The 27,604-nt window shown below is 46.0% G+C and overlaps 1 protein-coding gene across 9 annotated transcripts in view; it reads left to right on the top strand.

Annotated features, from left to right (window-relative positions):
• Positions 1–15,771: 15,771 nt before the first annotated feature.
• Positions 15,772–27,604, top strand: part of nckap1 (NCK-associated protein 1) — a 351,428-nt gene continuing 339,595 nt past the window's right edge. For 4 of the 9 annotated variants that reach the window (XM_072477677.1, XM_072477672.1, XM_072477682.1 and 1 more), the window contains exon 1: positions 15,773–16,064. In XM_072477677.1, the coding sequence (XP_072333778.1) occupies positions 15,939–16,064 (126 nt within the window). In that variant the 5' untranslated portion in view covers positions 15,773–15,938. Of the gene's footprint in view, positions 16,065–27,604 lie in introns of all 9 variants that reach the window. The other 5 variants (XM_072477691.1, XM_072477686.1, XM_072477681.1 and 2 more) reach the window with 2 other exon arrangements.

The raw sequence follows: 27,604 nt of genomic DNA, 5'->3' as shown, positions 1-27,604 counted from the left end.
ATATGTTTCTCTTCATTCACCTGAGGAAGGAGCAGCGCTCCGAAAGCTAGTGACATTGAAACAAACCTCTTGGACTTTAACCTGGTGTTGTAAGACTCTGTTTATAAAGCCTAGGATCCCAGAAACTTTTAAACAACATTCTCAACTTGCCCTACCACCATTAACAATTTGTGCACAAATATGCCTAGGTTTCTCTGTTTCTGCACCTTGATGCAGTATTGCATCCTTTAGTTTATAATTTATTTTTCTTATTCTTCCTACCAAGGTTCCCAGTGCTTCTTTAAGGCCCACTGTGTCGGTGCTGCCATTGTTCCTTTTATTCATGGTTTGCAACTTTGCTTGCCAGTCTATTACCTGGCACTTTATCAAACATGTCAGTCCATTTACACCACATCAAATTCATTACACTCATTAACCCTCTCTGTTGCCTCATCAAAAATCTCATTCAAGTTGTTCACACACAATTTGCCTTTAACAAACATGTGCTGGCTTTCCTTGATTCGTTTACAATGGTTCTGGCAACTGTTAATTTTGTACTGGATTATTGTTTCCAAAAGCCTTCCCATCGCCAAGATTCAATTGACTAGTCCATGATTGCTGGTTTTATCCTTACACTCTTTTTTGGACAAAATAAAATTGCCCATTCTGTAGACCTTTGGCACCACCTAAGGTCTCTGGCAGAATCTTCTCTATTGGTAAACCAAGATGTAAAATACTCAACCAGCACAGTCAGGCAAGCCCTTTGCCTACATTAATAAATTCCCTTTTTGGCCCCAAATCAGCCAGCTGTCCTCTGACTACCCTTTTACTATTTATATGCCCAGATAAGCTTTTTGGATTTCTTTTTATATTAAATGCTGTCTTCTTCTCATACTCTCCACTTGGCTCAAACCATTTCTTCTTCAAAGGCAGCCCATTGTTCCATTACAATTTTGTTTGCCAATATTGTATTTCAACTTACCTGGAACAACCCACTGAATTAAGAATTTATACTCTGGAATGTTCCTTTTCCTTATCTATGACTACAGTCATAGAATTATTACAGCACAGAAGGGGACCATTTGGTCGATCAAGTGTATGCCAGCACGCTGAAGGGTAATCTAATTCATTTTGCTGAAGTACTCATCCAATTTCTTACACAAATCGTAAGACCATAAGACATAGGAGCAGAATTAGGCCATTTGGCCCATTGAGCCTGCTCCGCCATTCAATCATGACTGATATTTTCTCATCCCCGTTCTCCTGCCTTCTCCCCAATAAGACCTGTAGTGATATGCATCACTGTATATATACAAGGGGTTAATGTAAATACACTACAACTAAGTAACCACTAGAGGGAACGCCAGAGATGTCATGACATGCAGACATACAACCAATGGGTCATTAGAACAGGACACAACCAATGGGTAATCAGGACACCCAGAGGTGGCATTACCACAAGGGGGCACTACATGACTCATATAAAAGGACAGGGCACACAGGCTCTGCCTCTTTCTACAGACAGACATCTAGAGAGTTAGACAGGGTTGATCAGCAGCATCACACCCTAGCACATTGTAGCGCACAATGACTTACGAGAGAGACGAGTAGAGATGAATTCGATGAGGCTTTATTAAGCGAGACTTGTCCCCAGCAGTTCAGCAACAGAATGGAGCGGCGGGGAGAAGCTCGGTTTCTTATACTCCGCCTTCAGGGCGGAGCCAGGAGTCAACAGCCAACCAGGACCTGGGATCTGTCAGCCAATCGCATCACGGCTTCACAGTCCCACATGACCCCTAATACATACTACCACATTCACCCCTTGTTAAAAATGAACCCGGCGGGGTGGTGGTTCGCATGGTGGTAGGGGTTTACAAGGCTGGTCCTGGGAGGAAAAATTTTGGGCATGTCATTACAGTTTTAGCCCTACACTGGGCTATGTACAAGGTTTGTGAAACTATTGACAATATTAGCAAGAGAAAATTTTTTTTTGTTACAGTCCAACAACATTCTTGATGTCATGCCGATGCCACGAGTCGAGCGGGCGGTCTGGTCTTCCTCGTCGATCGCCTCAGCCCCGGTGGTGGTGCAGGTGCTTGTTCCGGCGTTGTCGTCTCCGGGAGCGTTTTGGTGTTTGTTCCTGTTTCACTCCTGGGCGGACACGGGAGGAGGACCGATCCTCCCGGGAAGGGGGCGGTCGCGGGGTGCGCCAGTGGGAGGGAGGGGATGATTGGTGTCGGGGGGGTGTGTGTGTTGCCAGCGGGCGCCAGGTCTCGCAAGGAGACCGTGTCCTGTCGGCCGTCGGGGTACGCCACGTAGGCGTACTGCGGGTTCGCATGGAGGAGGTGAACCCTCTCGACCAACGGGTCTGACTTGTGTGCCCGCACATGTTTCCAAAGCAAGATGGGTCCTGGGGCCGCCAGCCAGGTCGGCAGCGACGTTCCGGAGGAGGACTTCCTGGGGAAGACAAGGAGGCGCTCTTGAGGCGTTTGGTTAGTGGCGGTACACAGCAGCGACCGGATGGAGTGGAGAGCGTCTGGGAGGACCTCCTGCCACCGGGAAACTGGGAGATCCCTGGACCGTAGGGCCAGTAGGACGGTCTTCCAGACCGTGCCGTTCTCCCTCTCTACTTGCCCGTTCCCCCGGGGGTTGTAGCTGGTCGTCCTGCTCGAGGCTATGCCCTTGCTGAGCAGGAACTGGCGCAGCTCGTCACTCATGAAGGAGGACCCCCTGTCGCGATGGATATATGCGGGGCAACCAAACAGAGTGAATATGGTGCCAAGGGCTTTAATGACTGTGGCCGCTGTCATGTCGGGGCAGGGGATGACGAAGGGGAAACGGGAGTACTTGTCCACCACGTTCAGGAAGTATGTGTTGCGGTCGGTGGAGGGGAGGGGCCCTTTGAAATCCAGACTGAGGCGTTCAAAGGGGCGGGAAGCCTCGATCCGGCCTGAAAAAGTGCGGTTTGCACTCCGCGCAGGTGTGGCAGTTCCTGGTGACTGTACGGGCCTCCTCCACAGAGTAGGGGAGGTGCGGGACTTTATAAAATGGTAGAACCGAGTGACCCCCGGGTGGCAGAGGTCCTCGTGGAGGGCTTGGAGACGGTCTATTTGTGTGTTGGCACATGTGCCGCGGGATAGGGCATCGGATGGCTCGTTCAGCTTTCCGGGACGGTACAAGATCTCGTAGTTGAAGGTGGAGAGCTCGATCCTCCACCTTAAGATCTTGTCGTTTTTGCCCCGATGTGCATTATCGAACATGAAGGCTACCGACCGTTGGTCGGTGAGGAGAGTGAATCTCCTGCCGGCAAGGTAATGCCTCCAATGTCGCACAGCTTCCACTATGGCTTGGGCTTCCTTTTCCACTGAGGAGTGGTGGATTTCTGAGGCGTGGAGGGTTCGGGAGAAAAAAGCCACGGGTCTGCCCGCTTGGTTAAGGTTGGCCGCTAGAGCTACGTCGGAGGCGTCGCTCTCGACCTGGAAGGGGAGGGACTCATCGATGGCGCGCATCGTGGCCTTTCGATATCCGCTTTGATGCGTCTGAAGGCCTGGCGAGCCTCTGTCGACAGGGGGAAGGTAGTGGTCTGTATTAGCGGGCGGGCCTTGTCTGCATACTGGGGGACCCACTGGGCGTAATATGAAAAGAACCCCAGGCAACGTTTCAGGGCTTTGGAGCAGTGGGGGAGGGGAAATTCCATGAGGGGAAGCATGCGTTCGGGGTCGGGGCCTATTATCCCATTGCGCACTACGTATCCCAGGATGGCCAACCGGTTTGTGCTAAAAACGCACTTTTCCTCGTTGTATGTGAGGTTCAGGGCGTTAGCGGTCTGGAGGAATTTTTGGAGGTTGGCGTCGTGGTCCTGCTGATCGTGGCCGCAGATGGTTACGTTGTCGAGATACGGGAACGTGGCCTGCAACCCATGCTGGTCAACCATTCGGTCCATCTCCCGTTGGAAGACCGAGACCCCGTTCGTGACACCAAATGGGACCCTTAGGAAGTGGTATAGACGCCCGTCTGCCTCGAAGGCTGTGTACCTGCGGTCACCTGGGCGGATGGGGAGCTGGTGGTAGGCGGACTTGAGGTCCACGGTGGAGAAAACCTTATACTGGGCAATCCGATTTACCATGTCGGATATGCGGGGGAGAGGGTACGCATCTAGCTCTGTGTACCTGTTGATGGTCTGGCTATAGTCTATGACCATTCTTTGCTTTTCCCCGGTCTTTACTACTACCACCTGGGCTCTCCAGGGACTATTGCTGGCCTGGATTATGCCTTCCTTCAGCAACCGCTGGACTTCAGACCGAATAAATATCCGGTCCTGGGCGCTGTACCGTCTGCTCCTAGTGGCGACGGGTTTGCAATCCGGGGTGAGGTTTGCAAACAAGGACGGCGGTTCAACCTTGAGAGTTGCGAGGCCGCAGATAGTGAGTGGGGGTATTGGGCCGCCGAATTGAAATGTTAGGCTCTGCAGGTTACACTGGAAATCTAATCCCAGTAATGTGGGCGCGCAGAGTTGGGGAAGGACGTAGAGCCTGTAGTTTTTAAACTCCCTCCCTTGCACCGTTAGGTTCGCAATGCAGAACCCTTTGATCTCTACTGAGTGGGATCCTGCAGCTAGGGAAATCTTTTGCGTACTTAGATGGATGGTCAGGAAACAGCGTCTTACCGTGTCGGGGTGAATGAAACTTTCAGTGCTCCCGGAGTCGATCAGGCATGATGTCTCGTGTCCGTTGATCAGCACCGTTGTTGTCGTCGTCTGGAGCGTCCGGGGCCGTGATTGATCCAGCGTCACCGAAGCCAGTCGTGGTCGTAGTGTCTCGGCGTCTTCTTCGGACCCCATGGAGCCGTCGATGCTGGGGTCCTTTGTTGTCATCCAAGATGGCGGCGTCCATGAATCGCACGCGGCCGGGGGTGGACAAAATGGCCGCCACCATGGATCGCACGTGGTCGGGGGTGGACAAAATGGCCGCCCCCATGAATCGCACGTGGCTGGGGGATCACAAGATGGCGGCGCCCATCCTCCCCTCGTGGTGCCCGGGACCCAAAATGGCGGCACCCGCAGGTCGCACATGGGGCGCTGGGGGGGGGGGTTGGGGAGCGTTTGGGATGCGCTGGGCTCGTTCTTCTCCGGGGATTGCGGCGATCCCCCGGGACCGGCACACAGCCGCGTAATGGCCCTTCTTGCCGCAGCTTTTGCAAATAGCAGAAATAGCAGCGGGCCCCCCCGGGATGATTTGGCGCTTTAACTGCGCAAGCCTGTGAGGGAGGGGGTGGGGGGTTTGTCGCGACGGGGGTCCACGGAGCCCAAGGGGCTGCCACGCGGTCGGGGCCGTAGGCCCGGGCGTTTTGCGAGGCCACATCTAGGGAAGCTGCAATAGCCCGTGCCTCTGAGAGTCCTAGCGACTCTTTTTCTAAAAGTCTTTGGCGGATTTGGGGAGAGTTCATACCTGCCACAAACGCATCGCGAATTAGCATGTCCATGTGTTCAATCGCATTCACCGGCGGGCAGCTGCAGCCCCGTTCCAAAATTAGCAACGCGGCGTAGGATTCCTCTAACGATTCTCCGGGACTTTGCCGTCTCGTTGCGAGTTGGTAGCGTGCGTAGACCTGGTTCACGGGGCGAACGTAGATGCTCTTCAGTGCTGCGAGCGCCGTCGGGAAATCCTCTGCGTCTTCTATGAGAGGGTAAATTTCCGGGCTTACCCTCGAATGCAGGACCTGTATTTTCTGGTCTTCTGTGATCCGGCCGGGGGCCGTTCGGAGGTAGCCTTCAAAACAAGCTTGCCAGTGTTTAAAAACTGATGCCGCGTTCGCTGCGTGGGGGCTGATCCGCAGGCATTCCGGGGCGATCCGGAGCTGCATAGTCCTTTAAGCTCGCTTAATAAATTGTAGCGCACAATGACTTACGAGAGAGACGAGTAGAGATGAAGTCGATGAGGCTTTATTAAGCGAGACTTGTCCCCAGCAGTTCAGCAACAGAATGGAGCGGCGGGGAGAAGCTCGTGTTCTTATACTCCGCCTTCAGGGCGGAGCCAGGAGTCTTCAGCCAACCAGGGCCCGGGATCTGTCAGCCAATCGCATCACGGCTTCACAGTCCCACATGACCCCTAATACATACTACCACACACATGGCTTAGAGCAAGCTGGTACAGTTAGACTGAGTTACTACAGTTAGATTAGCAGAAAGTCGAACTCATTTGAGAACTGTGTTAATAGTTCAATAAACACGTTAAACTCACTTCAGAGTCTGGAGCATCCTTTAGTTAATACTGCATCAAGTAGCAGCCTGTGTTATCCAAAGCAGCATAACACAACATGATACCAGGAGTGACTGTTCAATCTACTTAGTTCAACTCAGCAAGATCCGTGACAACCAGCTACTGAATACAGGCACAATGGACAAGATTCAGGCTGTTCATCAGCTCAGGACCACCGGCAATCTTAGTGCCAACTGGTGATCATTCAAGCAGAAATTTCAACTATGCGTGGTAGCATCCGCTCTCAATGGCGCGACCAATGCTCGGAAGATAGCTCTTCTACTCACCATTGCGGGTGATCATGCAATAGAGATCTTCAACTCCTTTAAATACTCCGACGGGCAGGTCAGAACAAAATTCCAGACCATCCTGGACAAATTCGACAGCCACTGCGAGGTAGACACAAAGGAAATCGGTAAAACTGGTGCGAATACTCACCACGAGGCAGAGGTAGGGTTGCAACAGAAGCAGACGGCAGTTTTGATTGGCAGCCAACTTGCGCGTATCCAGCCAGACCAGTCCACACATGCACATTCCCTAGAAGACGCGAACCGGCAAAACTGTGTTTTGCGCATGCTCGAGAAGCCGCGCACGTGCAGTTGCGAAAAGAGCGGACAGTAAAGGAACCTCGGCGTGCGCATGCGCAATGGAGTCCCACGATACGTCACGAGCGTCATGATGTCAGCGGCCCCGGACCACGCACACTTAAAGGAGAAATGTCCGAAAATTAAAAAGAAGAGTTATAAAGCCACAAAACACAATTCTTGAACCTCGAAAGACGGAACAGTGCCTGAACTTCTACCAGCAGTTGAAAATAACCTCCGCGGCAACCTGAAACAAGCAGTTAGCACCACCCAAAGAGTTGATTTGTACATTGAAGAATACTACTCAGAAGATGATTTCATCATTGGACATAGCGAGCACAATAACAAATCCAAACCGCAAAGAGATGATTTGTACATTGAAGAATACTACACAAATATGGATGAGTTCTTCAGATTTGAGGATCATTGCATCAGCAACACGGTTGCAAAGCTCAACACGACTCTACTCATGGTAGACAAATCAAATACCATGATGCCATGGCAGCTCGTTGATACCTTGGATGAAAGCAACCTGTCAAATATCGAAGAAGACGAAGCCCACAGAGAGCGGCCTGACGCCACACCAGTGGTCCACGCACCACGAAGAGTCCCCCGACTCCACACAGAAAGTGATGACAGACTCCACAGCCAGACCACTGCACGACTCCGTTGAGAGCGCACAGATCGACTCCACAGCGAGACCAATGCACGACTCCACACAGGCAACGATGCCAGTCTCCACAGAGAGAGCGATACAAGCCTCCACAGTGAGCTCGTTGTCAGACACCACAATGGAAGCAACTCAAGACTCCATAGCGCAGTCCATGCATGAACAAGACTATGAAGGTCTAGCCACCTTATCTGAGCAACCAGCAGCAGACGATGAAAGTCTACCACGCTCAAGTGAACAACAGAAAGACTATGACAGTCTACCCAGATTATTTGAACCACCAGAACCAGACTATGAAAGTCTACCCAGCTCATTTAACCAACAAGAAGACACTGAAGGTCTACTCACTGTCTGTGAGACAAGTGATGAAGGTATCACAATTCCCATACAAGGTGTGCAACATCACGCTGAGACTGACAGATCTCAGCTCGTATGTACAGAGGAACTCAACAATCAAAGTGAAACTACTTGTAAGTCCAGTGAGACCACGTCAATTAAAACCTTATCCACTCGAGCCTATCCACAAGAAAATGAAATCTTGAAGATTTTGACTCCAGCCGAGGAGCATCAAGAAACCAAAGATGATTCAAATGAATCAGAAATGACTCCAGAAGGGGAGCACCACGGAATCAAAGAAGAAATGCTCAATGAAGCAGCAGATACCACAAAGGACACTGACACAAGTAACTTTGAGAATGACTCGAATTATCCACTCAGAGCGGTCATTGCGCGCAACAAAAACAACAACAACAAGCATAACAAAGGCAACAACATCAACAATAAGCACGACAAAACCAACTAAAACAACTACAATAGAGCAACAACTTGTACGACATGATACAACTCTGCACATGAAGGACAATGTAACAGCATAGCTCAAACCAATGGCAAGAGTACAAACATACCATCGCATGACAACAAATCTTACAATTTCACGTTTGCTCCACTACATTAAGCAAACCAGCTTTCAGGAAAGATGACATACAGAATCACTACCACAAGCATAAAAAAAAAGTGTCCAAATCAGACAACTAAGTGATTTGACCATTCGAACACCTCATGATGACTTCTTGGTTATTTAAGCACAGGAACACTGACGGCGTTCACAGGAAAATGACAGCATCAACATCACCACTTCAACAACAAAACAAGCAAGCCAATTCCTAAAGTTTGGACTCATAAATGTTAATTGGTATTGCATAATCATCAATATCATCACAATTTGTACATGTCATCATTTATCTACCTGTTTTGTACAATTTTCTTCAACAAAGTACAGAAAATATGTAACACGAAAAAGGGGGGACGTAGTGATATGCATCACTGTACATACACAAGGGGTTAATGTAAATACACTACAACTAAGTAACCACTAGAGGGAACACCAGAGATGCCATGACATGCAGACGTACAACCAATGGGTCATTAGAACAGGACACAACCAATGGGTAATCAGGACACCCAGAGGTGGCATTACCACAAGGGGGCACTTATATGACTCACACGAAAGGACAGGGCACACAGGCTCTGCCTGTTTCTACAGACAGACATCTAGAGAGTTAGACAGGGTTGATCAGCAGCATCACACCCCAGCACGTGGCTTAGAGCAAGCTGGTACAGTTAGGCTGAGTTACTACAGTTAGATTAGCAGAGAGTCAAACTCATTTGAGAACTGTGTTGATAGTTCAATAAACACGCTGAACTCACTTCAGAGTCTGGAGTATCCTTTAGTTAAGACTGCATCAAGTAGCAGCCTGTGTTATCCGAAGCAGCATAACACAAGAACACCAAAATCATTCATTGTTTCCACTCCTATCAAAGAACAATACAGAACAGGAACAGGCCCGTTGGCACTCCAAGCCTGTCCCGGTCATGATACCACCTTGGCCAAAACCCTCAGCACTTCCTTGTGCCATGTCCCTCTATACCCATCCTATCCATGTATTTGTCAAGATGCCTTTTGAATGCCATTAATGTATCTGCTTCCACAACCTCCCCTGGCAACGGGTTCCAGGCACTCACCACCCTCTGCATAAAAAATCTGACTCGCACATCTCCTCTAAACTTTGCCGCACGGACCTTAAACCTATGTCCCCTGGTGACTGACCCCTCAATTACAAGGGGTCACAATTTCAAGGTGAGAGGGGGAACGTGGAAGGGAGATGTGCGTGGAACGTTTTTTATGCAGAGGGTGGTGGGTGCCTGGAACGCTTTGCCAGCGGAGGTGGTAGAGGCGGGCACAACAGCATCATTTAAGATGCATCTAGACAGATATATGAACGGGCGGGGAACAGAGGTAAGTAGATCCTTGGAAAATAGGTGACAGGTTTAGATAAAGGATCTGGATCAGCGCAGGCTGGGAAGGCCAAAGGGCCTGATCCTGTGCTGTAATTTTCTTTGTTCTTTGTTTTTTTGTTCCACTCTGGGAAAGAGTGCCTTCCCATCCAATCTATCCATGCTCCTCATAATCTTGTAGACCTCTATCAGGTCACCCCTCAACCCCAGTCTTTCTAATGAAAATATTCCGAGTCTATTCAGCCTCTCCGCATAGCTAACACCCTCCAGACCAAGCAACATCCTGTTAAACCTCCTCTGCACCCTCGCCAAAGCCTTCACATCCTTCTGGTAGTGTGGCGACCAGAATTGTATGTAATATTCCAAGTGTGACCTTACCAAGGTTCTATACAACTGTAGCATGACTTGCCAGTTTTTATACTCGATGCCCCGTCCAATGAAGGAAAGCATTCCATATGCTTTCTTGACGAGAAAGTAACTTCATTGCAGTGTTAATGTAAGTCTACTTGTGATAATAAAGATTATTATTGCTACCCTTTGCCTTCTGTGACCAAGCCAGTTCTGTATCCATCTTACCACCTCACATCTGATCCCATGTGACTTCACCTTTTGTACCAGTCTTGTACCTTGTCAAAGGCTTTCCTAAAGTCCATGTAAATAGCATCCACCAGCCTCCCCATATCAATTATCTTTGTCACCTCCTCAAAAATCTCAATCAAATTAGTGAGGCATGACCTCCCCTTTTCAAAACCATACTGTCTATCTCTAATGGGTCAATTTGTTTCCAAATGGGTATAAATCCTGTCCCTGGAATTCTCTCCAATAATGTACCTACTACCAACGTGAGGCTCACCGGCCTATAGTGATTTGATATGTTGTAGGTGTAACATAAGAGGTTTCCTTGTGGTGCACTTGACAAAAAAAGGTTCAGGCGTGGAGATAACGTCAACACGTTTATTAAACTATTTGCACTTCTATTACTCAGGTTCGGCACGACTGCTAATCCTACTATAGCTACCTAGACTGACTAACCAGCTGCTGCAATCTATGTAGTGGGTATAATATTGAATCAACCCTGTGTCTGTTCTCACTGACTGTCTCCACTGGAAAGAGGCAGATCATGTGTGTGGTGTCCTTTATATATGGGTTGGTGTAATGCCCCCCTGTGGTCGTGTCACCTCCTTGTGTATCGTGACTGTCCATTGGTCGTCTCCTATCTAACTGATCTATTGGCTGAGTGTGTGTGTGATGTTTCTGGTGCTCTCCTCTAGTGTCTAGTTAGCCTACATGCATTTGCATTGATGCACATCACCACATCCTCCCTTTTTTATATGTTCATATTTTCTGTACACTTTAAGAAAATTGAACAAAGAACAGATAGATAAGGTAAGGTACAGTGATTGAACAATAAGTCCAAATCATTCGTGTGAGTCCAAAAACCATCAATCATCGTGGTAAAATGTCTCTCTTGGTTATGAACGCCATCAACGTCCCTGTGCCACAGGAACCAAGAAGTGGTCAAATCATTTTGCTGTCTGATTTGGAGACCCTTTCTTTTTTCGATGTTTGTGATGGTGCTGTCGGATGGCATCTTGTAGCTGATAAGGTGTTGACGTTGAAGAGGTACCATCAACAGTATCATTCGAGGTCATGGATGTGCCATATGTTGAAGTTGGATAAGACTGCACATACTGGTTCTGGCCACGTGCTGTGTAGATTTCATAGAATTTACAGTGCAGAAGGAGGCCATTCGGCCCATCGAGTCTGCACCGGCTCTTGGAAAGAGCACCCTACCCAAGCCCACACCACCCTATCCCCATAACCCAGTAACCCCACTCAACCAACACTAAGGGCAATTTTGGACACTAAGGGCAATTTTAGCATGGCCAATCCACCTAACCTGCACATCTTTGGACTGTGGGAGGAAACCGGAGCACCCGGAGGAAACCCACGCACACACGGGGAGAACGTGCAGACTCCACACAGACAGTGACCCAGCCGGGAATCGAACCTGGGACCCTGGAGCTGTGAAGCAATTGCGCTAACCGCTATGCTACCGTATTGCCGTAGGAAGGGTGATCCTGCTCAGAACCATTGAAGCTTGTCGAATTGGAAATAGAATTGCTGCTCGCATAAATACTTGGTGATGGTGTGAAACTAGAACCTTGCATCTGATAGGAATATGGCATCTGGCCAGGCTGGGGTGCAGCAAATCCTGGGCTGTAACTAAGGCATCCAGTCTGTAGTGCAGATTGCGCTTGCGGTAGTCCTGCTTCGGTCTTGATCCCATTAGTGGGCAATCCGTAGTGCTGGCCTGTTTGAGAATATGCTGCATAGACTGCTGCATGCCTGAATACTGGGTTTGTCCAGCATGAGCTGTCATTGGCTGCACTGCTGGTGTGGAACAAATGTGTGGGTATAGCTGTGGTGAGTATTGGTGTATTCCTCTTGGACTGTAGCCGCTGCTTGTTATTACTGACCCAGTGTAATTGTTAAGTGATCCATCTCCTGTCGTTGTGGCATCTGCTGTCACCCTGAGCGTGCCATCACTGAGGTTGCGGCACTCCCTGTCTGGAGTAAAGTCTGGCTTACGTGAATCAGAGTCGGCGTTTGGTTGCTCCCCATCTGGAGTCTTGCCTGTTTTAACTGAGTCAGTGTTGGTTTGTTGATGCTCCCCGTCCGGAATCTTAGCAGGTTCACTGGAGTCAGCTGAGATTTCTTGAAGCTGCACGTCTGGAGTCGGAACATGCAGAAATGCATTGACTTGTGGAGAGGTTCGAGCGAATGAGGGTGGAAGTATTGTGGTGTCACCGGAGTCACCAGTGGTCTCACAGTGATTGTCGAGTGCCTCTGTACACACTAGCTGAGGTCTGTCACTTTGCACATCTTGCATGGGAAGTGGGATGCTGTCGTCATTCGTCTCACATACCGTGGGTAGATCCTCAGTAGCTGCTTGTTGTTCACTTGGGTTGGGTAAATTGTCAGAGTTTTCATCTGATGGCGCAGACAATGTGGGTGGACTGTCATTGTCTTGCTGTTGTCCTGCATTTGGGCTTGGACTGTCATCGTCGCTTTGTTCTTAACTGTAGCATGATAGACTGTCATGGTTGTCCTGCTGTGCACTGGAGCGTGGTTGACTGTCATAGTCTTTTTGCTGTTTACTTGAGCATGGCAGACTTGCATCGTCTGCCGCTAGCTGGTCAGAGGAGGTTGCTAGACCCTCATGATCTTGTTCCTGCAAGGACTGCGCGTCGGAGTCTTGCGTTGCTTCTATCGTGGAGTCTGTCCGCAGGCTCGCTGCGGAGGCTTGTGACACTGGAGTCACTTCTTGTGTGTGTAAGGACTGCGCACTGGAGTCTTGCGTTTCTTCTATCATAGAGTAGGGAACTCTGAGCGGTGCGTGGACCACGCTCTGTGTGGCAGCCAGGCCACTCTCTGTGGGCTTGTACCGCTCTCTGTCTCTTGGTTTCAGACTGCAGCATCATCCTGCACTCACGAGTTGGGATGTCATATCTGCTGGGCTGAAGATCCTCAAATCCGAAGAACGAATCCGCGTCTGCGTTGGATTCAATACGGGGGGGTCGCCAATGTGCAACACGTCTAGTTGCGGTTCTAATTTGGTATTGGAGTAGCCTCCTAAGGTGAAAGGTTCGTCTGTGCCATTGTCTTCTAGGACCATATCATCACTGTTCGCGTCGGAGCTGGCATTGGGCTCGCGAGGTCCAGAGAAAATGTGAAGGTTGGTGTCGAAGTATTCAAGGTTGGAATCATTGGTTTGGGCGTAGGTAACTGCTTGTTGGAGGGTTCTTCGGAAGTTAATTTCATTTCCTGGTTCAATTTGAGGCATTGTGCAGTCATTCCAGGTGAAGGAAGGTTGTTTTACGGCTTTAAAAGATTTTTTCTTTGATTTGGGACGTTTGCCCTTTAAATGTGCGTGGTCCGGGGCCTCTGACGTCATGACGCTCGTGACGTAGCGCGTAGGAAGCGATTGCACAGTCGCAGATCGCGGTTCCTTTACTTGGGGCCTTTTTCGCATTTGCTTCGCGTAACTGCGCAAGTGCACTACCTTTAGAAAGATGGCCGCCGATCAAAACTGTTCTCTGCTCCGGGATCTCGGCATCGTGGTGAGTACTGGCACTTCTCTTACCTATTCTTGCTGGTTGGACTGTGTTTTCCTCACAGTATTTGCCGAATTTGTCCAGGACCGACTGGAAGTCGCTCCTGTTTTGCCCTTTGGAGAACTTGAATTTTTAAAAGATTTCTTCTGCTCTGGCACCGGCGATGGTGAGAAGCTCTGTTTTTTCAAGTTCGGCCACTTCTTCTAGTTCGGCTGCCACCAGGTAGATTTCAAACCTTTGCCGGAATGCCCGCCAGTTTTCACGGAGATCGCCGTGGCACTGGAGCCGCTGCGGAACCCGGTCTCGAACATCTTGCCTGGGTATTGTTGCTGGTTGTCACTGTACGCTGAGGTATGGCTATGTGGATTGAAACAGTTCACTTCTGGTACCATGATTTGTTATGTTGTAGGTGTAACATAAGCGGCTTCCTTGTGGTGCACTTGACAAAGGAAGGTTCAGACGTGGAGATAACTTCAACACGTTTATTAATCTATTTACACTTCTATTACTCGGGTTCGACACTACTGCTTAAGGGCAGCACGGTAGCATTGTGGATAGCACAATTGCTTCACAGCTCCAGGGTTCCAGGTTCGATTCCGGCTTGGGTCACTGTCTGTGCGGAGTCTGCACATCCTCCCCGTGTGTGCGTGGGTTTCCTCCGGGTGCTCCGGTTTCCTCCCACAGTCCAAAGATGTGCAGGTAAGGTGGATTGACCATGCTAAATTGCCCTTAGTGTTGGGTGGGGTTACTGGGCTATGGGGATAGGGTGGAGGTGTGGACCTTGGGTAGGGTGCTCTTTCTAAGAGCCGGTGCAGATTCGATGGGCCAAATGGCCTCTTTCTGCACTGTAAATTCTATTCTATAAAATAATCCTACAATAGCTACCTATACTGACTAACCAGCTGCTGCAATCTATGTGGTGGGTATAATATTGAATCAACCCTGTGTCTGTTCTCACTGACTGTCTCCACTGGAAAGAGGCAGATCATGTGTGTGGTGTCCTTGATATATGGGTTGGTGTAATGCCCCCCTGTGGTCGTGTCACCTCCTTGTGTATCGTGAATGTCCATTGGTCGTCTCCTATATAACTGATCTATTGGCTGAGTGTGTGTGATGTTTCTGGTGCTCCCTCTAGTGTCTAGTTAGCTTACAGTCATTTACATTGATGCACATCACCACATACAGTTTCCTGGATTATCCCTGCTACGTTTCTTAAACAGGGGTACCACATTAGCTATTCTCCAGTCCTCTAGGATATCACCTGTAGCCAATGAGGATACAAAAATAAAAGCAAATTGCTGCGGATGCTGGAATCTGAAACCAAAAAGTAAAATGCTGGAAAATCTGAGCAGGTCTGGCAGCATATGTAAGGAGAGAAAGGAGCTAACGTTTCGAGTCCAGATGGCCCTTTGTCAAAGCTGAGGATACAAAGATGTCAGTCAAGGCCCCAGGAATTTCCTTCCTTGCTTCCCTCTGTATTCTTGGGTAAATCCCATCCAGGAGACTTATCGATCTTAATATGTTTTAAAAGACCCAATTCCTTCTCTTTTTCGATGCCAACATGACCCAGACTGTCCACACACCCTGCCCAAGAATCATCTTCCAATCATTGATGCGAAACCATTAAAAGGGTGGAAACTCCAGATTAGAACGCAGCAGTCCCGCCCCTCACTCTCGACTCCTTTTCTCCGCGATGTCCCGCTCCCAGAACTGCATTAAAAAAAAGATGTAAATAATTTGACAATGTCTATTTGCCAGTCGGCATGGAACCGAAAACAAGAGGCGACACCCCTTTGCAGCGGGTCAGTCAGCCAGGCTGGGGGGGGCGCCGGTGAGCACAGGCTGAGGCGGTCACGTGAGCTCGGCTGGGACCGGAGGAAGCAGCCTCGGTTTGGGAGAGGGCCACCACCTAGAGAAGGAGCTGAGGGGGAGAGAAGGGAGGCGCCTTGTGTGATGGAGATTTCATCCTTTTAACAGCCTCGGCCAGCACTGGAAAGCCTTTTTTTTTTTACCCCCTCCCGCTTCCTTGCAATAAATGCAAAACAGTGTTGGCACCATGTCCAGGGCCGTGATGTCGAGCCAGCAGAAGATCGCCGAGAAGCTGACAATCCTGAACGACAGGGGGATTGGTATGCTGACTCGGATTTATAACATCAAAAAGGTAGGTGTTTCCTGGCCCAAATGCACTGGAGCTGCCTGAGGGTCTGAGAAAGAGGAGGCATAGAATAGGCGGGCTTCCCTCCCTCAGCTCATGATTTGTGGCGTTTTCATCCAAATTATCCTGGAGATAGCTAGATGCACACACATCTACAATATAGACGGATCCAGTGTCCGGCCTGTAGTGATTTCAGTCAGGCAGCCTGCTCCATAACAACCAGCCCTGAGGATCATTTGAGTTCGAAATCCTGCTGATTTCTTGCCAACATATTACGAAATAATATCCTATTTATTTTCTATTTTTGCAGTGCAGTAATGTAGAATAGTTGTTACCACTCGTCTCGGGAGATATTTGTGCCTGTTGCGTTCAATGTACTTTTACGTACCAATGTTGACATTTTGTTGAACGTTTCCTTTTATTCGTTGCTTGAGTGCGAGTGGTTATCAATTGTCTCATCAGAGACTGCAGCAAATTTGACACCGTCGTAAATTGTTTAGATCCTTATTTTGATCCCCCCCCCCAAAAAAAATCAAGGACATGTTTTATAAATATTCAGTTGTAGTTCCAGACCGTTTAGGAAGGTGGGATGGATTCATTCTGCTCAGTTGTTTTATTTTAATATTTTGAGAGAGTTAATTTTAAATCGTGAGTGTCTTTTTAAATATTGTTGAAACAAGTCGCACCAAACCAAATCAGTGAACCGTGGGATACCAACATCAACCTCAAGTGCTTTTTTGGCCGGATGTATGTGGCTTCTTATTGTGTTTCACAGAGGAAGTTCTACAAAATCTCGCAACACCATGAAGACAACTGCTTTGTGGAAAATATATAAGCTTATTAAAATAAAAATTAGTTTGCACCTGAGTGGAACAATGATTCATAAGACCATAAGACATAGGAAATCAGAACAGTGTATTTGCCAATGTTCTGATAATAGTGGGATGTGACTGGTTTGATGGAATAAAGTTTGGTTATGGTACTGTGTCTTACATGAATGATGTTCTGTGGCTCAATAAGTATCTTTAGGTAGTGTCATGTTTTACGTGTAATAAGTAATTAACCCATTCAATGTGCAAGCTAGTGTCTTGTCACTTGGGCCGGGGGTCTTTGTCGAATGGATCTGATTCTACAACTTTAATTTGAAATCTGTATTTCAGTTGTAAAAAGTGCACCGGTAGTTACAGTAACTATCATTGTAGCATTTTAAACTGTAAAATGGCACTTATTAAAGCATGCAAATTCATATTTTTACAGGAGTTTAAACACAATTGTATATTTTGTTAAAATAATCTAAAATAAGATTTATTCAAGGTTACATATTGTGTACCTAATCTTTGTTTCCTTCCCTTCCCTTACGTTTCCATATATCAAAATTCTAATCTTTAATCATGCTTTTAACAGTGGTGATGTATTTTATGTTTTGGCTCAACTTAATAATTTCAGGGGTTTTTCATCATGCCATTATCACTTTGAACTAAATATTTTCAGAGCTACATACTCAGAATTCTCTTTTCCTCTCATTGTCTCCCTCTCTCCCGTTACAATGCTATTTCAAATCCTCTTTCTCGTTTTTTTTTCTTTTAATAGCTGATTCGTGGCCCGGCATTAATGGTTTTCCTTGTGCTGCTTTGAGCTTTTTAAAAAAACTTCATAGACAATGGGATGTGAAAGTGACTTAATAATACATTTTCTAGTTGTAAAATGAGATTTGTCATACTACAGTGTGAGTTCTTTGCTTTGTGTCTGTGAGAATACATCCGCATCAAAACTTTAAATCAAACCCTGCTAAATATAATGATGTTTTATGAAAGTACTAGTGCCATTGCCATAGTTAATCACAGGGCATGATTAATCAGCAATAATACTCGAAGTTATTACTTAATAGTACGCAATTCAATTTATTCTGTCCATTTCAGCCACCTTGTTTTCAGTGCTATGTAGTTATGTTCCATGAGGACAATGTCAGTTTACTAAAATGATCACTATGCAGAAATGTTTGGCCTAAAGTAGGTAATCTCATGACTTGTATCTCCTGGCAGTAGATAACATGCTCAAGAAATAATGATGATTTCTTCATTGACAAATATTTATTTATTTTCTAAATTTTTATTGTTTTTCCAACCTTTGCATCCATCTGCCTTATTTTCTTTTAGCATTCCTGAATCAAAACCAGTTCTGTTGTCAAATGCCCAATAAAGTTGTTGATACAAATATAATTGGTTTATTAACAATGATAATTAAACATTTTTGTTGCATGGCGCATTATTGGAACTGGAAAACCACTGAAGTAATTGGATTGTCTGAAAGAATTTCTGACTATTCTATTGAGTGTTATCTTGAAGAAATTGGGGTTTTTGATTTCTTTTATTGCTGAATGCTTATGAATTACTCCCTAGTTTTATTTGGCTGAGTTGGAGCAAAAGTTAAGTGTACACATAGGATCTGATCTTATTTTATGGTTTATCGTTTTAGTTGTCATCTTAATTGGTTCATGAATGCCACTTCCAGATTCCCATAAGATTTCTATATGTACTGTAACTGAACAACTTAGTCTTGTGACATTAAATGTTTAATATATCGGTTGTGGAACAATGAAAATTGAGATTGTGCAGGTCAGAATTGGTGGAGTGCAGAAATTTGAGCATTGTAGGGCTGGAGTAGAGAGAGGCCATGGAAGAAATTTGAAAACAAAGGTGAGAATTTTTAATTTAGTATTGCCATTCCAGACAGGCCAGTGAGCATGGGTGATGAGTCAATTGGATTTGGTACGAGTTTTCGATTTTGTTTTCTTATAAATTTAGAGTCGGCAATTTTTTTTTTCCAATTAAGGGGCAATTTAGCGTGGCCAATCAACCTAAGCTGCACATTTTTGGGTTGTGGGGGTGAAACCCACGCAGACACGGGGAAAATGTGCAAACTCCACACAGACAGTAACCTGGGGCGGGATCGATCCCGGGTCCTCAGCACCGTCGACAGCAGTGCTAACCACTGCACAACCGTGCCGCCCCAGAGTTTAGATTAACTCAAGTTTAATGAGGGTGTGAAGTGGAAGCCAGCCAGGTGAACATTAGGATAGTTGAATCTAGAAGAATCAAATTCATGAATGAGGGGGTTTTAGCGGCAGACGAGGTGATATTATTGTGGTGGAATTAAGTGGTATTGGTGAAGGTGTGAATATGGTGGGGTTCCTGATAATCTAAGTATTTGCACTTGCCCCTCATTTATTACGAACAGCAATTTATTCCACGGAGAGATTGGTTGACTATGGCTATAGCCTTAAAAGTGAGTATGCCTCTGATTGGCAGTGTGTTGCTAGTAAATTGATTGCAGTATTTTCATATGAATTTTGAACAGACAATCTACATGTGCTACATATTTACCAAAAATATGTACTGTGAACAGGCATATTGTTATCTTCAATTGTTACCATGCAGTCCTGCAGATCAGTGCAACCTGTCCCTTTATTACTCAGTCTTGTGTGTGTTTCTCATTTGCACATGGGCGATGCAGTGCACCCTTCTTCTACTGTGCCTTAGTATTCCCTCTGTATTTCATGAATACTGTGTGTCTCATTCTTTCTCTTTGATGTTAACTGTGAACTGTTTCCCAGCGTTATGCACTTCGTGCTGTGTTTAGTTTGTCTTGTTGTCACACTCCACCAGTCCATGATCATGTGCTCTGGCATGTTACTATGTGTTCTCTGCCCATCTCTTTCTCTGCACCTATATGATTATGCCTGCTTTCAATTTGCTCATTCTTTGTGTATTCCTTGCTTTCAATCCCTTTTTTCTCTCGTCTGTTCTATTTTTGTTATCTGTAGCAACCATGTATATGCATTGGAAAAAGTGTTTCAATGTCATAGAATTATTACAGCACAGAAGGAGGTCATTTGGCCCAGTAAGTTGTTACTCATGGGACCAGGGCAATCCTTACCTAAAGAGCTGAGGTTAAATATGAATTCTGATTAACATAGTTGGGATTCTCCAAGAGGGTGAATTTTGGTTGTTCGTGACAGGGAGGAAAAGTGGAATGGTGTTGTTCCTTCTCCGCCAGGTGGATCAAGGAGGGTTAGTTAATCCTTTGCATGGTTTGTCTGACTAATAGAATGTCAAATGTTTTTGAGGAGGCAACTTATTTGGAGTCTTTGTGGAAGAAATCAGTGATATTTATTTTTGGGGAAAAATGTTTAATTAATCATGTCCTAGCTGTAACTCGTGTTGACTAATTTGTCCTTGTGTCCCTTCACAAACCATGCATAAGTTTCAGCAGAAGGCTGTGGAAAGGCATGTGTCTTCTTGGCATTTTAGTAAAGAATACATTGTATGCATAATTTAATGGCTTAATGAAAACATAGACTTTATTCTTAAATAGGACATGGCACTGTACTGCTCAGTAATGATGCACTGAGTTACTGTAGTTGAAGAAAACTGATGAGGAAGTTCAAGAGCAAGTGCTAATGGACTATAGTTTTAAACCTGGGTAACCACCACTGGAATGCTAATTTACCGTTGCAATACTGTTGGTAGTACCATTACAACAGTGCCATTTTAACTAGAATTACTATGACAATTTAATTTTAAGCGTAAAAAAATTGAGCAGCTAAAATTTCCTAATACCTTGATCTTTTTAAGGTAAGTTTTAAATACCAATATTAATTTTCTTGCAATTGTGCAACGTTGGATTTTCAGATTAACAGTTATTCTGAAGCCTGGGGAGGTAATTGGAAGAATTCGCAACTTGTCATAGAGCATAGAACATTACAGCGCAGTACAGGCCCTTCGGCCCTCGATGTTGCGCCGACCTGTGAAACCACTCTAAAGCCCATCTACACTATTCCCTTATCGTTCATATGTCTATCCAATGACCATTTGAATGCCCTTAGTGTTGGCGAGTCCACTACTGTTGCAGGCAGGGCATTCCACGCCCTTACTACTCTCTGAGTAAAGAACCTACCTCTGACATCTGTCTTGTATCTATCTCCCCTCAATTTAAAGCTATGTCCCCTCGTGCTAGACATCACCATCCGAGGAAAAAGACTCTCACTGTCCACCCTATCCAATCCTCTGATCATCTTGTATGCCTCAATTAAGTCACCTTTAACCTTCTCTCTAACGAAAACAGCCTCAAGTCCCTCAGCGTTTCCTCATAAGATCTTCCCTCCATACCAGGCAACATTCTGGTAAATCTCCTCTGCACCCTTTCTAATGCTTCCACACCCTTCCTATAATGCGGCGACCAGAATTGCACGCAATACTCCAAATGCGGCCGCACCAGAGTTTTGTTCAGCTGCAACATGACCTCATGGCTCCGAAACTCAATCCCTCTCCCAATAAAAGCTAACACACCGTACGCCTTCTTAACAACCCTCTCAACCTGGGTGGCAACTTTCAGGGATCTATGTACATGGACACCGAGATCTCTCTGCTCATCCACACTGCCAAGAATCTTACCATTAGCCCAGTACTCTGTCTTCCTGTTATTCCTTCCAAAATGAATCACCACACACTTTTCTCCATTAAACTCCATTTGCCACCTCTCAGCCCAGCGCTGCAGCTTATCTATGCCCCTCTGTAACTTGTAACATCCTTCCGCACTGTCCACAACTCCACCGACTTTAGTGTCATCTGCAAATTTACTCACCCATCCTTCTACGCCCTCCTCCAGGTCATTTATAAAAATGACAAACAGCAGTGGCCCCAAAACAGATCCTTGTGGTACACCACTAGTAACTGGACTCCAGTCTGAACATTTCCTATCAACAACCACCCTTTGTCTTCTTCCAGCTAGCCAATTTCTGATCCAAACTGCTAAATCACCCTGAATCCCATTCCTCCGTATTTTCTGCAGTAGCCTACCACGGGGAACCTTATCAAACGCTTTACTGAAATCCATATACACCACATCAACTGCTTTACCCTCATTCACCTACTCAAAGAACTCAATAGGGTTTGTGAGGCACGACCTACCCTTTACAAAACCGTGTTGACTATCTCTAATCAAATTATTCCTTTCCAGATGATTATACATCCTATCTCTTATAAACCTTTCCAAGACTTTGCCCACAACAGAAGTAAGGCTCACTGGTCTATAGTTACCGGGGTTGTCTCTACTCCCCTTCTTGAACAAGGGGACAACATTTGCTATCCTCCAGTCTTCTGGCACTATTCCTCTAGACAAAGATGACTTAAAGATCAAAGCTAAAGGCTCAGCAATCTCCTCCCTAGCTTCCCAGAGAGTCCTAGGATAATTCCCATCCGGCCCAGGGGACTTATCTATTTTCACACTTTCCAGAATTGCTAACACCTCCTTATGAACCTCAAGCCCTTCTAGTCTAGTAGCCTGAATCTCAGTATTCTCCTCGACAACATTGTCTTTTTCCTGTGTGAATACTGATGAAAAATATTCATTTAGCACCTCTCCTATCTCCTCGGACTCCACGCACAACTTCCCACTACTGTGCTTGACTGGCCCTACTCTTACCCTAGTCATTTGTTTATTCCTGACATATCTATAGAAAGCTTCAGGGTTATCCTTGATCCTACCTGCCAAAGACTTCTCATGTCCCCTCCTGGCTCTTCTTAGCTCTCTCTTTAGGTCCTTCCTAGCTAACTTGTAACTCTCGAACACCCTAACTGAACCTTCATGTCTCATCTTTACATAAGCCTCCTTCTTCCTCTTGACAAGTGTTTCGACTGCTTTAGTAAACCACGGTTCCCTTGCTCGACCACTTCCTCCCTGCCTGACAGGTATATACTTATCAAGGACACGCAGTAGCTGTTCCTTGAACAAGCTCCACATTTCCATTGTGCCCATCCCCTGCAGTTTTCCTCTCCATCCGATGCATCCTACGTCTTGCCTCATCGCATCATAATTGCCTTTCACCCAGATATAATTCGTGCCCTGCGGTATATACCTATCCCTTTCCATCACTAAAGTAAACTTAATCGAATTGTGGTCACTATCACCAAAGTGCTCACCTACCTCCAAATCTAACACCTGTCCTGGTTCATTACCCAGTACCAAATCCAATATGGCCTCGCCTCTCGTTGGCCTATCTACATACTGTGTCAGGAAACCCTCCCGCACACATTGGACAAAAACAGACCCATCTAAAGTACTCGAACTAAAGTGTTTCCAGTGAATATTTGGAAAGTTAAAGTCCCCCATAACAACTACCCTGTTGCTTTCGCTCCTATTCAGAATCATCTTTGCAATCCTTTCCTCTACATCGCTGGAACTTATTGGAGGCCTATAGAAAACCCCTAACAGGGTGACCTCTCCTTTCCTGTTTCTGACCTCAGCCCATACTACCTCAGTAGACGAATCCTCATCAAACGTCTTTTCTGCCGCCGTAATACTGTCCTTGACTAACAATGCCACCCCTCCCCCTCTTTTACCACCTTCCCTGAGCTTACTGAAATATCAAAACCCCGGCACCTGCAACAACCATTCCTGTCCCTGCTCTATCCATGTCTCCGAAATGGCCACAACATCGAAGTCCCAGGTACCAACCCATGCCGCAAGTTCACCCACCTTATTCCGGATGCTCCTGGCATTGAAGAAGACACACTTTAAACCACCTTCCTGCCTGCCAGTACACTCCTGCAACTTTGAAACCTTACTCATGACCTCACTACTCTCAACCTCCTGTATAATGGAGCTACAATTCAGGTTCCCAAGCCCCTGCTGAACTAGTTTAAACCCTCCCGAAGAGCATTAGCAAATTTCCCCCCCAGGATATTGGTACCCCTCTGGTCCAGGTGTAGACCATCCCGTTTGTAGAGGTCCCACCGACCCCAGAATGAGCCCCAATTATCCAGAAATCTGAAACCCTCCCTCCTGCACCATCCCTGTAGCCACGTGTTCAACTCTTCTCTCTCCCTATTCCTCGTCTCGCTAGCACGTGGCACGGGTAACAACCCAGAGATAAGAACTCTGTTTGTCCTAGATCTAAGTTTCCACCCTAGCTCCCTGAATTCTTGCCTTACATCCCTATCCCTTTTCCTACCTATGTCATTGGTACCTATTTGGACCACGACTTGGGGCTGCTCCCCCTCCCCCTTAAGGATCCCGAAAACACGATCCGAGACATCACGGACCCTTGGACCTGGGAGGCAACACACCAACCGCGAGTCTCTCTTGTTCCCACAGAATTTCCTATCTATCCCCCTAACTGGAGTCTCCAATGCCTAATGCTCTGCTCCTCTCCCCCCTTCCCTTCTGAGCAACAGGGACAGGCTCTGTGCCAGAGACCTGTACCCCGTGGCTTACCCCTGGTAAGTCGTCCCTCCCAACAGTATCTAAAGCGGTATACTTGTTACTAAGGGGAACGACCACAGGGGATCCCTGTACTGACTGCTTCCTCCCAGCCCCTCACCGTCACCCATCTATCTTTATTCTTCGGAGTAACTACATCCCTGAAGCTTCTATCTATGACCACCTCTGCCTCCCGAATGATCCGAAGTTCATCCAGGTCAAAGGTCAAAATGGTGAAAACTTTTTGTGCGTGTATTATTCTTCAAAACTGAAAATAATGTGCGTCAAGACCTGCGATTTCTCTTTCACATATCTTGAAGTGATTTGTTTAATAACTTCAATTGAGGAAATTGTGTATGAATGCTTGATTCTCACAATTTTATATTTTAAATTACTGCTGAGAAACTTCGACCCTGGAAATAGGTGTGGTTCTAAACATTTTGCTGATAAAGACTGGTTTAAACAAGATGGATGTCATAACTGCTCTTTGGATATGTTTCAGTGTTGAACTGAGATATTGAATTAATATAGTTAAAAATTAATAATTTTAAAACTAACCGTGCTTAAGACCTGGTAATTATGTAGTATTTCTCTATATGCAGCTAAAGAGTGTTTAGTAAACAGTGATATTTATATTTGTTACTTCAGCCAAATATTTTTTTACTTGTGCTTAGAAACAAACGTGAGATTTTTGGATTTTGGTTAATTGGATTTTGGCCTTGAGGGACTTGAAAGCAAAACATACTTACTACAGTTTTACTGGTAATGCATGGGTTTTTAAATTGAGGTCGACAGATGCTACAGCACACCAGGAGATTCCACCGGTCTCCAAAAATCTGATCCCAGATATAAATCTGAATTCTGTATTTGTTGACTTACTGGTAAATTGTTTGTGTATATGAAGTTCCTGTTGACATGGGTTGCCATTTTAATGGGTGTTGACACTGATTTGAAAGTTCAGACAAGAAGTCCCAAAGAGCAGAGTAACATTTTTAGGGGGCTCCTGAAAAAGTTTTAAAACGATTGGGGTGATTGGTCAGATGGCCATCTTATGAAGGGCTGTGAATACTTGACGGTACATCATTGATGGTTTTTAAATTGGAAAGTCTGAGGAAGAGTCCACAGAAAATATGAAGGTTTAATTCTGTATAAGTTGGTAAATAACTCAACCGTTTAATGTTAAGTGTTACTAAAATGGTAGGTTAATTCCAGTGTGGTCTCACTCCCTTTTGGTTGCTGTTTGCCAATTCCAACTTAACATGCAGTCATTACTATAAATGCTAAAGAATAGAAGAATTGACAACTAATAATAATCTTTATTAGTGTCACAAGTAGGTTTACATTAACACTGCAATGAAATTACTGTGAAAATCCACTAGTCGCCACACTCTGGCACCTGTTCGGGTACACAGAGGGAGAATTCAGAATGTCCAATTCACCTAACAAGCACGTCTTTCGGGACTTGTGCGAGGAAACCAGAGCATCCGGAGGAAACCCATGCAGACACAGGACAACGTGCAGACTTCGCACAGACAGTGACCAAGCTTGGAATTGAACCCTACAGCTAATCACTGTGCTACCGTGCCACCTATTCGTTTGTGATCAGATTATATATTTAGGTTATGGTAGTGTAATTTCTATGTTTAAAATTGTGAATATAACAAAATGGGTATAGTGGCCTTTGCATTGAGTCCACGTATTACTTTTGCTGCTTAGTCTCTCCCAGCTTTGTTGGTATTTCATGCAGGTACCTGTAGCATGCTAATTTACAATGCCTAGCACAGTAGCAATCATTAGAACAATGGTGATCTGTACTCAATACAACATTTGTAATTCTTTTAGATAAATACCATTGTATTTACCATTAACTTTTCTCTCGTGTATATACTGCACTGACATACTGTAATATGTTATGCCACAGATAAGGTCTGATTCAGGAATTGGCAATGTCATTGGACAAACTTCAACGTAACACAAAATTTACAAAGTAAATTTTAATGCTTTAATGTTGGATTGATTTGTTCAGAGCTCTCTAGCTTTTTGCTCTTATTTGAAACATTGGTTAGTCTTGTTACTACAAGTCTTCCTGTTGAGACCAGGCACTTGGGGCATCAACTTTTCTTTGCCGTTTGTCTTTGTTTCTGTAATGGCAGTCAACCAGTTTTACTTCTTGAGTGATGTGCAGCGTCTGTGCTCCTGGGAATCTGGTATTGCAACCTGAGGCACCCTTGCACCTGGGAAGACAATGGTTTCCACTATAGAGGTTAACAATGTTTAGTATCATATGGTGTGGCTCAGAAGCCCATCTCTGGCATGGCAGTCTCTGCTTCATTTTCACCAGAACCATAGAATTCCTACAGTGCAGATGGAGGCCAATTGGCCCACTCCCCACACTATCCCTGTAACCCCACCTAACCTGCACATCTTTGGACACTAAGTGACAATTTAGCATGGCCAATCCACCTAACCTACATATCTTTGGACTGAGAGAGGAAACCGGAGCACCTGGAGGAAATGCACGCAAACATGGGGAGAAAGTGTAAACTCCACCCAGTCACCCAATGTCGGAACTGAAGCCGGGTCCCTGGCGTTGTGAGGCAGCAGTGCTAACCACTGTGCCACCCTTGGAAAACACAGTGGAAGACAGCGGGCTGAGAAGGTACTTGATTCATTGGCCTCATTTCTTTAGGTCTATTCTCGTCCAGCTGAGCTCTTCATTCTCGCCAATGCCCTTCCAAACAGTTAGCCTCCAGTGGACTGTCTTCCACTTGTCAGTATTAATGCCTGCCATCTCTATTTCGTGCTTGCAGATGCCTTTTTTAGCAAGGATTTGGATGCCCGTCATGTCCTGACCCAATAGCCTGTTCATCTCACAAGTTCTTTTGGTATATGGCAGACATCCACCTTATGAATGTGACCAACGCTGCGCAGACATTGCTCGCTTAACAATGAGTGTTTGCTGATAGAATTAGCATGCTTCAGGATCTCTTGAGTTTATGACCTTGTCCTGTCTATTGATGCCAAGATAATGCCTGAAGCAGCGAGGGTGGACACTGTTCAAACTTTTCTCCTGTCTAGCATATGTCATCTTGGCCTCATCACCGTAGAGTGTGCTGAGGACGCAGGCTGGGTAGACTCTAATTTTCTGTTCTTTGTCGGGTTGCCATTGCTCCACACTCTGTTACTTAGCTTGGACATAACAGCTGCAGCTTTTGTTGTGGACATGCATGCCTAACGTTTCCCGTGTGGAACGACATCTGGATCATAGATGTCTCGGACTATGCTCC

Source organism: Scyliorhinus torazame, chromosome 2 (genome assembly GCF_047496885.1).
Source record: "Scyliorhinus torazame isolate Kashiwa2021f chromosome 2, sScyTor2.1, whole genome shotgun sequence".
NCBI classification, from domain to species: Eukaryota; Metazoa; Chordata; class Chondrichthyes; order Carcharhiniformes; family Scyliorhinidae; genus Scyliorhinus; species Scyliorhinus torazame.
This window is presented reverse-complemented; position numbering and strand designations above follow the sequence as displayed.